Raw genomic sequence first — 17,215 nt, forward strand, 5'->3', positions numbered from 1 at the left:
CTCGATCCCGTTCGGGCGAGGGAAGGGGGTTTCCGAGTGGGTCGAACAGCCCCATGTGGGCTAGGCCCCGCTTCAGGCTCAGTGAACTCTCCATGTGGTTTGCGCGTGGTTTGGAGTGGCGCCATTTTCCCCCTCCGTCCGTTGGTAGATGCGGTGCGGGCCAGCCTTCTGTGCATCTAATGTGTGTGTAAATAAGTGCATGCACAACTTAGCGCACAACTGGCCTCTTTGACCTACGCGTGCCAAGGTGAGTCTGTGCCCACTCCAGAGGCATTAACTGGCTAAATGCACAAGCTACAGAGGTTATGGCCCTGGCAGCAAAGAAGCTCAGATGACACTCCCTTTGTGCAGCCTGCCATATTAGAGCCGCACAGTCTGACCTGGAATTCTGCCTTTGTCAGCACTGTGAGAGGCCCAAGGAGGACTGGATTCTCAAAACTTTTCCAAGCCCTGCCCATCCCAGTCGGAGCGATAAAGCAAGAGGGTAGGTTGTCTAAGAAAGCCGTTTGGACAACAATATAGATTAGACACCAAGGAAGTCCATGTGTAAGCCTTTATTTCAGTGGAGACATAGGTTCATACGAATGCCCGTAAGTTGTTGTATAATTATATCTAAGGCTGCATCTTGAGGGATGTTCGTGTATAAAGATTTAATGTCAAGTATGACTAAAATAATTTCTTCAGTGGTACCTTTAAAATCATTTAAAATGGTGATAAAATGAGCCGAATCCCTGATGTATGATGGAATGTTTTTAACTTCAGGTTTTAAAAAAGTGTCAATTTAAAATAGAAAGTGGCTTGAGGAGAGAAACATTGGCAGAAATAATTGGTCTGCCTGGGGGGTTGGTGAGAGACTTGTGGATTTTTGGTAAAACATAAATTGTTGGCAGCACCGGAAATTTAACTGTTAAAAATTTGTGCTCCTTATTTGTTAAAAAACCATTGTCTTTAGCTTTGGAAAGTAAATTATCTATATCCTGTTTGAAATTGTTTGTCTGATCCTTTTCTAATTTTGTATAAAAAATTTGAATCCAATAACTGTCGATCAATCTCATGAATATAACTATTCTTTAGGGATGTGAATCGTGTGCCCGATCGTCTTAACGATCGGGTTCGGCTAGAGGGAGAAAAAAATCTGATCGGTGGTTCACATCGTTAATTTTTTTTTAGTGAGGTCCGACCCTTTAAAATTGACCCCTTACCTTCCCCCACCCTCCCGAACCCCCCCAAAACTTTTTACGAGTACCTGGTGGTCCAGTGGGGGCGCGGGGACCGATCTCCCGCTCTCGGGCCATCGGCGCCATTTTGGCTGCCACTCAAAAATGGCACCGATGGCCCAATAAAAAAAAAACCCACCCGACCCTTTAAAAATGACCCCTTAGCTTCCCCCACCCTCCCGAGCTCCCCAAAACATTTTAAAATTACCTGGTGGTCTAGTGGTGGTCCCGGGAGCGATCTCCCGTTCTCGGGCCGTCAGCTGCCACTCATAAAGATGGCGCCGATGGCCCTTTGCCCTTACCATATGACAGGGTATCCGTGCCATTGGCCGGCCCTCTGTCACATGGTAGGAGCACTGGATGGCCGGCGCCATCTTTAAAGATGGCGGCGGCCAATGGCTCTTCATTAGGACCAGCAGTAAAGTAACGTGGATAATACATCGATACGCACCATGGTCGGCTTTTTTAAAATTTGGAGTTACGAGTGTAACTCTTGGCCACGCCCTGGAATGCCCATGTCCTTCCCATGCCCCACCCCTTTTCCGCCCCCTTATTCTTTACGCGCGCATGGATAGGTACGCACATACTTCACTGCTTCTTAAAATTCATGTTGCTTGTTCATAGCCCACATACGCGCATATGTGGCTGTTTTTGCACAAGCAGCGCTTTTAAAATCTACCTCTCATTGTACATAAGGTAATATTCAAACAGCCGTCATTGGCTAACGCCTGCTGGTACTTTTTGCTCTCAGACTTCAGCCAGAATTTTCAAAATGGATTTATGCGCATCATACATGCACAAAGCTATACTGGCTTGAGAACAGGTGTAACTGTGCATGTGGATTTATATGCATACTTTCCGATCCCGCTCCAGCTCTGCCCCCAGAACACCTATTTAGTAAGTGTATAAAAGTACATGCAAAATCAAGTTATGTGTATAAGTGCCTTGGAAAATTACAGAGGGGTAATTTTAAAAAATTGTCTGCCTGATATGCGGGTAAACTTACACATGTTCTGCCTGTTTGTATGTAAGTTTACCTGAATTGAGCAGAAACTTTCTTGGGACCGAAGCTGGGGAGGAAGTGGACTAATGCACATATTTTTGCATTTTCAAAAGGCTACGTTCATTTTCCAGAAAATTTTCTGTGCACATAAAAGCAGATATAATTGTGTGCAGGTAAATTTGGTGGGATAATTTTCACAGTGACCTTATGCATATAAGTCTGCTTTGAAAATTAGTGGAAATTATGCAAGTATTTGTTGTGTAACTTAGGGGGCCATGATAGGTGTAGATGGTGCCATTTTGGAAAATGGATGCTGTCAGATCGAGAGCCTAGGGGATGCACTGGGCCTCCATTACACCACCAGGGCTTCTATCATAGGTCCAGGCAGGGTCCGCAGTATGGGCTATGATGGAGATGGGGGTGGGGGGGGGGGGTGGATTTTTAAATCAAAGGGGAGCTTTTTGGGTGTTGGGAATGGAACATGTCCCAAAGGTTTAACCTTTAAATATGTATTTTCCTACTTAGCTGCCTTTGGGGGTAGCAGGGGGTGGGACAGAGGGTCTATGGAGACCCTCAAGGTCTTTTACATGCCAGGGTCGATCATCCCCTTTAAGACACAGTGGTCCCTTGGTGCCTAGGCCGCCATCATGTGAAAACGACTCAATATTTTTCCCAGAAGTATTTTACTGTCGGGCAAAATAGTGCGGCATTTATAAAGTGGCAGTGCCAACAAGTGCTGCTGCCTTGTAAGACCAGCGGTATTTTCCCCTCCAGGAAAAATACTGCAGTTAAACAACTCTAACCCCTAGATTTATCAGAAAGCGATAATAACACATGGATAATGGTCACATTAAGAAAAAGGGGCATGTTTATGGAAATTTTAGAATTACTGCACCATGTGATAACACACCACTTTGCATCAGTAGTATCATGTGGTGTGGTAAACTTTTTGCACCCTGCGATAAAATTCCTATTTTGTGCTGAGTGAGAGAGAGAGACTGAGAGACTATCTATCTATAAGGCTTGCATAGTAGTTAAGTATTTATATCTCTATAGAAGGACATCTAATAGCTCGAGGTGAGGTATTGGTGGTGGTTTAGGTTTTAGGGGCCAGTTTTCATGTAGAGTGAGACACAAACAGCACAGTACACCTCACTTCAAATGATGTCAAATGTACTGTGCTGTTTGTACGTCTCACTCTACATGAAAAACTGGCCCCTAAACAACCACCAACACCTGTTGTGTCCATCGCTGTCCGATGTCTCTGCTCCGCCCACCTTACCTCGTTGGCGACTCCCTCCGGGGTTGATGGAAGGCTAGCTGCTGCGGCGTCTCCAGGCCGTCCTCCTCCGGCGATCCCGGACCGGCTTGACGCTGCAAGCCGCCATGTTGACCAGATGCCTAAGGGTGCGCACGGCACGACTGATGTACCAGCGTTGGCGCAAACCTCAGGGGCGTCCCCCTGAGATGATGTCATCAGCTCCAGATATTTAAGATCTCAGTTTTTGCTAACAAGACAAGTTAGCCAGGGGTTCGCTTCCTCCAGGTCGCTGCGGATGGGATTTGCTCTCCACAAATCTAGCTACTCTGCCTCCTCGGACTTCACTAGAGGTACCCGCTCCTCGGGGGCCTCGCTCTCTCTCTTTCTTTTCAGGTCGCAGTCCGGAACTGGTACTCGCTCCTCGAGGGCCCATGACCCGGACCAGCTCCTGAAAACACTTCTGCTAAGAAGTCATTGATGCTTACAACATTACTGAGTTTCCATCTATCTCTCAGAGCTTTCCCTGGGACCAGGTACTCGCTCCTTGAGGGCCTACTGCATTCCAACTCCTGGGCTGCCTCAAGAGACTATGGTGTGAGAGTTATCACCAAGGACTTGTTCCAGAACTCTGCATATCCTATCTACTCACTTTCTTAGTTTCTTTACAGCTCAGCCACCTTGGGATCGCTGTTCCAATACCTGAAGGACTACAGCCCTGCCGGGTGCTTCCAACTCACTACTGCCACCTCTGGTGGTTTGATATATTGTCTAATAAAAGAACTAGTGTGTGTCTGTCTCCTACACTAAGCCTGACCAGTGGTCCCTCTCGGGATCTCCCACGAGGGCGTGGTCAACTGCCACTGGTCCAAGGATCCACCCACAAGTATTCTAAATAATAACAGATTGCTATCTCCAGCAACTCCGTTAATAACAGATTGCTATCTCTCAGCTTTAACAACAGAGCTCTAATAACAGATTGCTAATTCCCAGCTTTAACAACACAGCTTTAATAACAACACCTCACCTTGAGCTATTAGATGCCCCTTCTATAGGCATATAAATAGTTGCACACTGTGAGGGCCTCCCCAGAGGCTCTCTCTCTCCTCCTCCCTCCTTCCGAAGCCCAGAAATGGCCGAAATGCAATTAAAAAAATTTATCATGAATTGCAATACAGCTGTTTTGGTCATATCACACAGTGTAGGTTGTTCCGGCATTAAAACCATGCGATAGCGTCCCTCATTTTCATAAATCCCACCCAAACTCCTCCCAAATCCCGCCCCTTCCCAAAATTTGCATTTGCGCCATGCGCTAGCGTTATTATTGCATGCATTATGGCGTTTAACACATGCATTAACACCATAACGCATTTTGATGAATGACCCTGTAAGTTTGGTAAAACTTTGGTATCTCCTACTCGGGCTACAATTTGACTAGTTAAATTTTGCATTCTGAGAAGCATTGTTTGATTTCCTGAGAAAAAGGTCTTAAGAAGAAGAAGAATGTAGATTTGTGACTGCTTTCCAATAAGTCCTTTTTGGGAAAGCTTTTAAAGGTATAACAAGTTGCAGTCTTCCATACATCTTCCTGCTTCTCTCATTCTCTTTTGTGGCTCTTCAGTGATTCCCCAATAGATTACTGGCTCAAACAAGAGAATGGTTGGTGGAGCAGAGGTTTACTTTTATACCCAGGAGAGGTTTTCAGAGTGGTCAGAAAATAGAGAACCTTGGGTCCTGATTTACTAATGCTTGTCTCCCAACCAGTGTCTAAGGATTAAAGCCCTTTATTAGTATTTTTTTCTGAAATAACACTTTTCCTTATGCTCTTGCTCCATGGTGCATCCCCCGATCTACAAATAATCACCAAAGAACAGTTTAACATAGCTGAACATTTTTAAGGCAATGCTGAACTGCTGATTTAAACAGAGGAAATGAAACTAACAAGAAATGGGTTCAGTAGTCAAAAATGGCAAAGTGTTTCTGAGAAACAATGAGCTAAGAAGTGTCACATAATTTATATTGTTTTTATGATGTTGCAATATTATAAATCAGCTGGAAGAAACAAAGAAAGTATTTTATTTAATTGTGTTTTGTAGAGAGTCGGAGCCTTTATGTACTGAATATTTACATCCATGGAAACAAGTACCAAATTGTTCCATTATTCCTTACATTTTATACCTTATCCTTTCTTTACACAACAGATATCCACACCAGGAAAGAGGCATTTCAGTTTGTCTGGCTCAAAAGTGAGCTGGAATATTTTCTCTTTGTCTTAGGGCTGCTTGTTGCTTGGGTAAACTCTTCCTCCCTGATGACCCTCCAACGCACTGCTCCTGTGCCTCTTCCTGGTCAGGAGGGTGGGTGGAGAATAGGGAGGTGGTCAGAGGGCTGCTGGATGACATGAATGCAAAAGTTCATCCCTCAATAAAAGAGAAAAAACACTTTTCTACTTTTGGGGTGATGCATAGTGCAAGTACTATAATGCTGCACGCCAGGGCTGCCGAAATCTGTCCTGCTGACCACCCCCTCAGCCAGTAAGGTTTGCAGGATATCTACAATAACTATACGTGAGGTAAATTTGCGTACATGACAGACTTAAGGTCAGATTTTTAATGGCCCGCGCGCGTAAAACACAGGGGTTACGCGCACAAGAGCTGGGCCTCGGCAGAGGGGCGGTCTGGGGGTGGGGATAGAGGCGCCCAGTACAGCGGCCATTTGCTGCTGTGCCGGCGCGCGAACTTACTATGGCTCCTTTGCAGGAGAGGAAAAAAAAGGTAAAAAAATGGGGGATGGGGGGGGGACCTAGGATAGGGATAGGGGGTGGGAAGGGAGGTTAGGGTATGGGGTAGGAAAATTCCCTCCAAATCTGCTCCTTAATTGGAACAGACTGGGAGGGAACTGGGGAAGGCCCCGATGCGTTGCCATGAGATTATGGACCAAATTGACTCCTCCTTGCGCACGCCCCGCCGAATGTGCACGTGTTATAAAATTGTGTGTCCATGTGCGCACGCGCGCATTTTTAAAAAATCTACCCCTTAGTATATGCATGTTTATTTCATGCAGATTCATTATGGATATCCTGCAAATCATACTGGCTAGGGTGGTACCAGGGCAAGTTTGGGACGCTCTGGTGTGCATCTGAGGTGGAGAACAAGGGCAATCCATCATAGCAGACATTTTACTCAGCTAAGATGAAATGCCTCATGGAAGACTTAGAGACAGTCCTCTGCAACCTATAAAAGGTACAGGAAGAGTAAGTTAACTTTGTAAATGGTAAGAAGCAGCTTATAAGTATGCATCTTGTTTTCATTCCACCAAATGACAGATAGGATACTCTACCCATTCACTCACTCCAGAAACTTGTTTGTTGAGATTTCATTACAACTCCATTAAAAAAGGGAAGATTTGCAATTGCATGTTCTTGTATGCATACTAGCTTGGACTCTTTAAAAAAAACAAACAAAAAACAAACAAACAAAACAAAAAAACAAGCAAAACAAAAAAAACCCCCTAGTTCTCTGAGCCCTAAGGCAGATTGACTAAGCTGAGAATGATTCCTTCATGAGCTTATAGATGTTTCAGAATCTATGAAACAATTTCAGATCCCTTGATTATGCTTAAATCTTTTAAGCACCTCTGTACTGCTTAAATCTTGACATCCATGGGTGTTTTTATATGACTTGTGTCCTGGAAAAACAAGCAGTACAAGTATCTAGTTCTGATCTGTGTGGCTTCATATCACAGAGTGGTTGTTCACATCTTCAGCACAGTGCTTATTCAACTAATACCATACAACAGCAGATAGCAATCTCTTGGAGGAATTGAGGACCCAAGGAAAAAAAAAATAAAAAGGATGACAAGGAGTTTAGTTCTGAAAAGCCTGCCCTAAAGTTCATTGTTATCATTAAAAAGTGGCAAATTATACAAAAAAATGAAGGCAGAAAGGCTTATGTTTATTCTGATTTAAAATTTCAGCAGAAATTTCAGTTTGCTAAGGATAAAGAGGTATTTCTTTTCTATTAATGAATGCCCTGTGCTCTGATGCACTTGAGCCAGTCAGAAAACATAAACCCCGTCCTGTTGTTCCGACTGAGCCCCTCTTAGGTTTGTAATCGATGTTCATAGTACTAAATGCAAATTGCATTGCTTCCCAGCTATACAATATATAAGACTTTAGCCACACGCCAAATAGCTCATAACACCACTTCTTTGTATTTCTTTGCAGATTGCTTCCCTTGTACCTGATGATCAGCTTCAGTTGTATGAGAGATTGAAATTTGAACGAGGTATAATTTTTTTGTGCAATTTACAAACTTGATTTTATTTGGCTGTCTACCTAGTACTTTTTGAAGTAGCATCAGCTTGAACACATATGTAGGGGCCTGTGCACTAAAGCTTAGCTTGATAATGTGCTATTCATATTCATTAAGGTCTCATGGTGCATGCTAAACCAGTTCTAGAAGATGTTAATGTGTACATGCAAATAAACGAAGCAATATCAGATCAGAAGCAACTAAGGCTTTAGTGAGTGCATACTCAATAGCGTGGTATGCTCTCCTCCCCGTGCTATTTAGTACATGCTTGCTAAGTCCTAAATTTTAAATTGAGCGATAAGGATGCACCAAGCTACAAGTTTTTAGTAACCTACATAAGCATATTAATGTTAAAATCAAACTGCCTAATTTGTTCCTAACAATCAGGTTTAATTTACACACCTAGTTTATTTTACATTGTCACCGTACTATGATGGCACACGAGTAATTTGTAATCTATACCACCCATATTTCTCTTTATCGTGCCCTTCTGTAAACCGTTGTGATGGTATTTAACTTAGCTACGGTATAGAAAACGTTTTAAATAAATAAATAACACCTGCCTTGGACCAGGTGTTACATTTTTTAGCTTACACCCTATTTCAAGGGCTTAGCTAACAGCGTGCTTTGGGGATTACTGATAATGGAAATAGGCCTGTTAGACCAGAGGATGTGGGAAGTGTGCATTAGAGGACAGGGGAGAGATGGAGAAGAGGGAGAGAGTACATCAACGTACCATCTGTAGCCCACATAATGGGTAGCAGGCTACGGATTGGTCAGAGATAAACAAACAGGGCTGACAGAGCAGAGCCCTGAAGAAGCCCGGTTTTCATAGGGTACCACCCAGAGACATCCCACTGGATTCTTACTTGTTCTGCATGGTCTGATTAAAAAAAAAAAAAGTAAACCAAATCAATACACTCCCCTAAATTCCATTTTTCTTTAAATTGCCCAACAAGATGACGCAAGTCACAGTATCAAGATCCACAGGGATATCCATTAAAACCAGAATAAATTCAGCTGACATTTCAAAACCATGTCTAAAAAGATCTGAACTTGTGAGTAATAAAATTTCTGTGCAGCATCCAGGTCTAAAGCCAAAGTGATACGGATCCAGGACATTGTTGCTGTCGAGAGAGTCTTGAAATTGCTCTAAAACAGCACATTCTATTACCTTTGATAAAAAGAACGTGAAGAAGCAGGGCGATAACTGGTAGGGTCAGTCAGATCCAAATTTTTTACTTTTTAAAATTGGATGTATTATCGCTCACTTCAGTTCTTCCAGAAGAAATTCCTCCTCTGAAGATTCATTCACAATTTTAGTAATTGAAAAGCCTATATTGGTAGTTAGGAAGTTCAACACAGCCGTAGGGAAGATATTGAAAACACACAAAAGAATTATTCATTGATGAGATAATTTCTATAACCTCACTACTTGACATGGTATTGAATTTATCCCAGATGCCATCAATGTTGGAAAAAGATACCAGACTATCATCTATTCCACTGTTAAATTTAGAACATACCAAAGAAATGCTTTTGCAAAATCATTACTACTTATGACATGGGCATCCTGCCCCAAAGTAGATAGAGTTCTAATAAGATTATTCACAATTTTAAAAAGCTCACTGGTGGAATTCTCTTAAAAGAAATATTCATTTTTTGCTCCCTGCACTGCAATTTGGCAAATTGCTGGAGGTAATTTATTTTGCCTAAAGGTAAACAATGTTTTTACCAACGATGTTCTAGACTCCACAGCTTATGTTTAACTGCTTTTAAAGATGCCAAGGTGATCTCTAATTCTTCTTAGGTTGAATTAACTTTAGAGAAGCAATACCATTAATAGCCTCAGATAGCGATTCAAGCTAATGCGTAGTTCAGCTTAAGGCATTGGCTCGTGGCTTTGTATTCTTAATCTTAGCCAAAAGACCAAAATGCGAACATCTTCAGCTGGTGACTGAAACCTTACATCTGGTCTTAACCAAAAAGCCAGCTTTGTAATAGGAGGTTTAATCCTTCCAGTTTGGTCATTTAAAACCATTTTGTGACCCCCCCCCCCATGAGGCCAGTTGGCAAGATGTTATCTTCTCATGTTGTGCATGTTCTCAGTCTCAGTCAAAAGGTTAAGAAGGAACTGATCTCAGTTAAATCCTCAATGTAGGTTGATTTTAAAAATGTCATGTATCCAACCTTTTTTTTTCTAGATTAGCTAGTTTTTATACTTAGACTGGCATGCAGAGTTCCTTCCTTTGTTTTGGGGTAAATCGTTTTCTATTTCCATCCAATCTTTCACCTCTGTAACAAAAGTGCCAACAATGGTGCTAGACTGGGAATGATGTGGGCATCTGTGCACTAGGAACTGAATGGAGACTACAAATTCATTTCACATAGGCTGCTAGGCAACTTTCTGACGGTATTGATTTTTCATTTGCTGCCACCCTGAGCTGAATTTGAACTGTGGACCTAGAGGTGAAAGGCTCTGTAGGTGCGTGCCAAATCTCTTGGCCATCTAATATAACATAGAACTATAGCTCATTGGCTTCTAATATACCTAAGATAAGCAACAAATCCTGTTCTGGCTGCAATTGTTTCTTTATTTGATACTATGTTGAAGTAAAATCTTAAGCCCTAATGAAATGACAGAATGGTACCCTGAAAAACATTAGCTTGAAACATAAAGCTTCTGAATAAACAGCAACTCAATAAATACTTTGGACTGTATTTTAATCACATAAATGGGCTTTTGCTGCAGTGGTTGTACAAGTAAAAGTATGCATGGAAGCAATTTCACACACGTTTACATGTGTACAAGAAAGAGGCATTCTAATGGGTGGAATTAGGGAATTCATTTACATGCATATTTCAGTTTTCAAAAATTTGCTTGTACATATACAAATACACATTTACACCTGCTAGCAAACATGTGTAAATTTGTGGGTGTATACTGCGCTGGGTTCCACGCACACCAGCTAATTTTCATAGTGGAGTTATGCATGCAAGTCCACTTTGAAAATTCGGGCTGATCTGCATGTATTTTCTACACATAGACTTCAGCCCTACTCAGGCTGTAATAAAGTTACCCTCTTTATTTACTAGTACACAGGTTTTTTTTCTCTGAAATTGTTCATTGCATCCGCCCTTCCAATGAATGGTGAAAAGACCGCAATTTCTTTGGGAAGTAAAAAGAGAACAATTAACTATTAGGCCGCCCAAAATAAGTTACTTAAAGGAAATATATAAACTTTCAAGACATATCAGAGGAAGGCACCTGCCAAGTTATCAATAAGGTGTATTCTGAAGAGCTAAGTACAATTCTCAAAGCAAACAAAAAAAAAAAACAAACAAACACCATCTCTTCAGTGCAGGCACACAACAGGCTTAAGTAGATAGTAGCAGACAGGCTGATGACACAGAAAAAGAGAGTGCTGGAAGATAGTAGAAAAATTAAGTTCTGTAGGAAAAACCCTGATGTTCAGTAACAGGATTAAAGTTTCCTAGCAACATGGGCTTAGCAGCCTTCTAGTTGCTGAGAAAAATTCCTTTTCCCCTAGGGTACCTTTATATCTGTTGCCAGAGCTAACCTGTTCTCTTGGGGGTATAGTTTCACAGATGTGCTGTAAGGTTAGTGATTTGCAATATCCTGGATTTGCCAGTGCCATCTAGTGACTCAGAAACTAGGGCTAAAAGCCTGTCTCCTTGCACAGACCCCAGTTTGACCTTACTTAAAGCTGTAGTCACAATATTCTTTGCACAGAAACCCGAAAATACATTGGTGAAATAGCATGAACTTGCCACTTACCAAGGGCATGCTTCATAGTGTAACCACTTTGATATAAACTGCTTTGGATCCTTTTGTGGGGGAATAAGAATAGAATAGATCATGCTAAATGGAACATGCTCTGTTCTCTTTCCCTCTTGATTCCTCCTGCTGGCTTCCAAGGGGTATACTGTACAACTAAGCCTGGTATATGAGGGATGCATGCCCATGCAGAGGAAAAAAGCAGGAGACCTATTACACGCCAAGGAGAAGGTCAAAGGAGAGCAGAGAGCTCTTAGAGAGCATAAAACTGACATGATTGCGTGTTTAGAAGTATCTGCCATACTCCAAGTGTCAGTAAGGATCTTCAAAGAGCGATGACCAAGGACCTAGTTGGAGACAGAAGGAAACGTGCAAGGGGGAGACTCAGCAAGGAATCTGACTGCCCTGACTCAGAAAGGCATCAGCATCTTGCTGTTACCCACCCCCTAGCCCCCCACTATGACCACACTGTAGTTGTAAGCATCGCAGTGGCTGTACCACACAGTCTGCTACTGCCTCAAAGTTCACAGATATGAGCTCTACTCTCAAGCCACAACAAATGATCAGTGGAAAAAAGCTTTTGATGCTCAAAGTGCTTTTCAGCCTCGAACCTCTGAATGTCTCCAAGTGATCATTGGCTATGCTAACAATATCAGTAACAGTAAATATCTTTGTCCTCTGGCAATGTATTGTGTAAAGAAAGGTAGATTTATTTTTGAAGTACTCAGGTATGTCTCTGTCACTTCATTCTCTCCCTCACCTTCATGTCTCCCCTGTTTCATTTTTTCCCTCTCCTTCCTGTCTCAGTGCTTATTTCAAGTGTTGAAGAGGTTTAAACATGTTTCTGGAGGACAGGTTCATTAACAATTATTAGCCATGTAGACATGGAGATTACCACCTCTCTTCTGAAAGTGAGCAACAGGGGCGAGATCTCTCCATTAGAATCTACTGGGTACTTCCAAGAGACCTAGATTGGTTACTGTTTGAGAAAGGATGCTGGGCTGACCCAGCATGGAACAACTTATGTTCTTAATAGAAACAGTGCTTGTACCTAGACTGTTTATTTATCTTCGTTGTAAATACCTGCAGCTATTTTACCTCAAGAGTAAATGCAATCAGTTGGGAACACAAGCCCAGTGTGTTGCGTGCCTTCCTACAGCAACTGTGTTCTCTGCTACCAAAGGTCCATTTTAATATCTACAAAACCTCTTGAATGGGATGCCTGCCCTCTTTTCTCCTGTAACTGGGATGGAGTGGCTACATATAGAAACATGGAAACAGAGACCATGCTGCCAGAAAAGGGTCATTTGGTCCACTCAGTCTGCCCAGTTGTACCTGCCCATTGTGCCATCATACAGTACTTCTTGCTCAGTCTGTGGTCCTTTCCTTCCCTCTGCCACTAAGGGTCCTTTGTGTTTAACCCATGTATGTTTGAATTCTGCCATTGTTTTTGCTCCTATAGCCTTTACTGCAAGTCTGTTTCAGGTATTCACTGACCTCTCAATTAATTTTTTTTCACAGTCCTTTAGAGTTTCCTTCCATTCGGTGTCCCCTTGTTTTCAGCATTCATTCTATAGAAAATGCTATCTTGTGGTACTTTATTTCAGCCTTCTAGAATGTTTATTTCATTTCTCCCTTTTCCTTTCTTCCTTCTAAAGAAGTCACCTTTAGTTCCTTCATTCTATCTATGTATGGCTTATAGTGCAGCCCATACATCATTTTGGCAGCCCATTTTCGAATTGCCTTTACCTTGTCAATGCCCTAATGACTGGTATCCAGAATTGTACACAGTACTCAAGGTGAGTTCTCACTTGAGACCTGTAGAGATGCAATATTAGCTGCCCTCTTTTTACTAGTGTGACCCCCTCCTTAAAATACCAATCTGCCAGATCCACCAGATCATAAGTTGAAGAAAATATGGTAATAATTGCTCTCATCTGTTTCATTCATTTTACAGAACTAAAAACAAACAGATTTGTATATATATAGAAACAAAGGAAGTCAATAAAACAGTGATGCAATGGCTGCTCTGGTATAGCAACCTAAAGACAATTAGGAGTACAGTATACACTAAAATGGAACAGTTACTAGTGTGATAAGAAGGCAATCATTAACTCATTATTAGATACCAGCTAGGTGAGATACAGAATGTCAGGAGATATCTAGTTGTTTACGGAAACTTAATTTATAACTTCTTTACACCTAAACCAGAAAATAAAAAAAAAATGGAATTAAAAAATCCCTCCTTCTCTTTGTAATGTTTTGTAATTTTATTAAGACCTTGGAAAACAATAGGAAAACTTCTAAATGTGTATACTTCTTATTTGCTGCCTTTCAAAAGGTAGGAGGAAAAAAATTATCTATACCCCATTTCTTGAAAGAAAACAACCTCCCAGTGTAGAAGTTGGAAGCAAAAACAGTATCAGAATTAAGAAAATATGGACAAGCACAGAGGATTCTTAGTTTCAAGGGAGTGAGAGTAAAGCAGAAGATCAACCTGGGCCTGTGGAAGAGAAAATAGGCAGATTTAGATGGGCCTGGGATGTTCATCTGCGTTTGTGTCTGTTTCTGTATTTCAAAAGAGATAAAAGGGAAAGCATTACAAAACAGGAGCAAAGCTGATTATGCACTCTTGCCCTCTGCTAACATGTTGTAATTGTACATAGAAAGCTACCAGAAATAAGCAAAATAACATGCTTCTTGACCTGAGCAACATATTTAGACTTAAACAAAGCTAACCAACTAACTCTTTTGTGCCACTTTCTCTAGGTAGTATATATATGATAGAGATGCATGGTATAGAATCAACCAGTGTCCTGCTTCATGCAGTTGTGCGTGTGTTAAAAAGGAGCAACATAACATTAACTGCTATGATGATGTATTAGAGAGAGGGGAAAGAGTATGGTATTTTGGAAGGAGGTAGAGGATTTGTCACAGCAGGAAGATGTGAGAGGGTTTCATGACCTGAGGTCAGCAAAACAATAGTTGAGAGTGTGCCTCTCTCTTAATGCAGTGTGCCACTGTGGATGCTGTAGTTCTCCATTTCAATAATATCAATACATTATTAATGAAACAGTTGTAGCCCCTTGGGTAGGAAAACCCTGGTGTTGAACCCAAAAGCTCACGTTTCATGTTTTGGACCCTATTTGCACAGTTCTCACACTTTACACACCACTCTGAGAGTGCAGGATCCTCTGTGAGGGGACGCTCAACTTCAAGGCCCAATTGTGTTATTTACTTACAAAACCCCTCTCTCATTCTCTTGTAAACAACCTTGACAATCTCATCAGTTATACAGCAACAATAACCATGCTGGAAACTGTGTGGATTCCAACTCAATTTTACTGATAGGTTGTAAAAGTGAATTGATGGTTCTTAAGAACTCAGTTTGAAAATTGTCCAGTTGATTTTCACGAACTGAAATTAAATACATTTGTGACTATACTTTTTCCAGCAACCAGCTTTCCAATTACTTCAGCCAAGTTTTGGGGTAATTTGGCTCCTTACTTCTCTTTCCTTAGTCACTCACTCCTCAGCTTCTCCCATGGGAATGGAGGTAAATTTATCCCAATCTGTTACTAACATCACAAGTCCCAATTTTCATACCTTCCCTGTAGTCTTCAGCATTCTCCACTCCCCACTTTGTGGCACCTGATGGGCATCTTATCACACCTCTCTTCTCTGGTGATTCTCCCGGAGTCCATCCACGATGCTTAACCATACCTCGACCTCTTCTCCTGGGAAATGGATAGGAGTCCATTCTTCTTTGATGATACCTCTTCTTTTCCTCCCAGTCCTTTCTAAAGGAAAGGCACCTCTCCTCAATCCAGCAACATTTATTTATTTATTTATTTAAATTCTTTTAATATACCGATGCTCAAGACCAGGTCTTATCGTACCAGTTTACAATAAACTAGGGGGTAAACCAGTTAACATTGAAAGCGAAAGTTACTTTACAACAGGGAGTGTGCTGTTAGAAAAAAAAAAGATAGGTTAACAATTTCTAATTGGAGAGCAGAGCATGTAAGCAGGGAGTAATTGCTTACATGGTAAGAATTATATACAATTTACACAGTGTAGTCGATTAGGCAAGTTATATGAAAGCGCAGTTAGCAGAAAAACAGTTCCTTTGTGTGGCGGAAAGAACATCTTTCCGCCACACAAAAAAAAACATCTGAGCCCCTGGGTTCTGGGGATATCAGTAACATAAAAAAAAAGAGAAAAGATTACTCAAAATAAAGTAACCAAACAAGAGGTAGAAAGGGTGGAAAAGAACTTCCTCCTCTGGCAACCAAAACAGTTTATCAAAATATGGACAAATACTGTAGGGACCGAGCACTGTCTCCTTTCTTTCCCAAAGTTTCTGTTTAGAGGGATTCCAGAGGCCTAACCCTTAAAAATAATAAACTTGGTACAGCATAAGACATGCTGCCCTAAGGAAACTTAACTTAGAAAATCCAACTCAAAATCCACACTTTGAGGTGGTGGCAGGGGTTTATAAAGGCTCTGAGCATACCTTCTTCTTCAATGAATTAAACAATTACAATGTATTTCAATTTCTGTAAATAGTTTCACAGGCACTACCTCTTTTTCTTGTTTTGTAAAATAACGCTTATTTTATTTTTTATTAACTAGTTTTATGTTAATTTTTCTTCTATTTTGTTTTATGATTTGTAATTATATTTTATTTTTTATGTTTTTATAAACCGTTGTGATCAATCTTACTTGTAAAGGCGATATATAAACATTTTTAAATAAATAAATAAAATATGGGGTAGCAAAACCCAGTCCTCTGCTTTCTCTCTACTTCCTCAGAATTTTACACAGTGTAGAGTGCACCCTCACATCCTTGGTAGTAGCTGTGCTGCCAAGAATAACTGAAAAACTACATTTCAGTAATATCAGGACAATACAGATGATGCACCCACTCCTCTTTAGCTGCTAAGCTGCTAAGGACAGCTGAGGCAATCCATTCAATAACATTGCTGCAGGCTGCTAGTAGCTTGTCTATGTACAGAAGGTTGGAAATCTTGAAGAAATTGAATGCATGCTTGTGGTAACTTGGACAATTGTGGCTTGGGAAATAGCCAGGAGGAATAAGGAGGCAGATTCTGGCTATTTCCTTTATGTGCAATTTATTTACAGTGGAAAGCAAATCAAAACAAAGAATGCAGCTCACCTTAAATTTGGGTAGTATACATATTAAACATAGCAGGATTTAGTAGAGATTGGCTTCCTGACTGCTTCCCAGGACCTGTTTAATCCTTCTAGGCCCTGAATTCCGGTACTCTGGTGAGGAACTCCTCCCTTCTCCCAGAATTCCTTGTGGATCTGGATCTTAAGGAAGACAGGTGAGACAGCTGTGCCCAGTCCCTTAAGGTAGTCTGAGGGAGTTTCCTATAGAATCTTTCACATACCCTTCCCCTCAGCTCACCCTTATTCGGGAGAGTGCCTTCCTGTACCTGGGACACCTCTTGGGAGAGAAATCTGCATTGGTGTTTTCCTTTCCTGCCCTATGTTGTATTTTGTAGTTGAAGGGCTGTAGGGCCAGGAACAATCTCATCACCCTCGTATTGGATTCCTTATTTCTATTTATTCAAAGGAGTGGTTGGTGGTCAATTATGA

General features: G+C 41.4%; 1 protein-coding gene across 1 annotated transcript in view; it reads left to right on the top strand.

Annotated features, from left to right (window-relative positions):
- The window catches only part of RNF144B (ring finger protein 144B), a 123,166-nt gene that overhangs the window by 78,702 nt on the left and 27,249 nt on the right, over positions 1 to 17,215 (top strand). Inside the window, exon 3 of the mRNA XM_029590746.1 lies at positions 7,704 to 7,764. Coding sequence (XP_029446606.1) covers positions 7,704 to 7,764 — 61 coding nt within the window. The remainder of the gene's footprint in view (positions 1 to 7,703; positions 7,765 to 17,215) is intronic.

This window comes from Rhinatrema bivittatum, chromosome 2 (assembly GCF_901001135.1).
Source record: "Rhinatrema bivittatum chromosome 2, aRhiBiv1.1, whole genome shotgun sequence".
Taxonomy (NCBI): Eukaryota; Metazoa; Chordata; class Amphibia; order Gymnophiona; family Rhinatrematidae; genus Rhinatrema; species Rhinatrema bivittatum.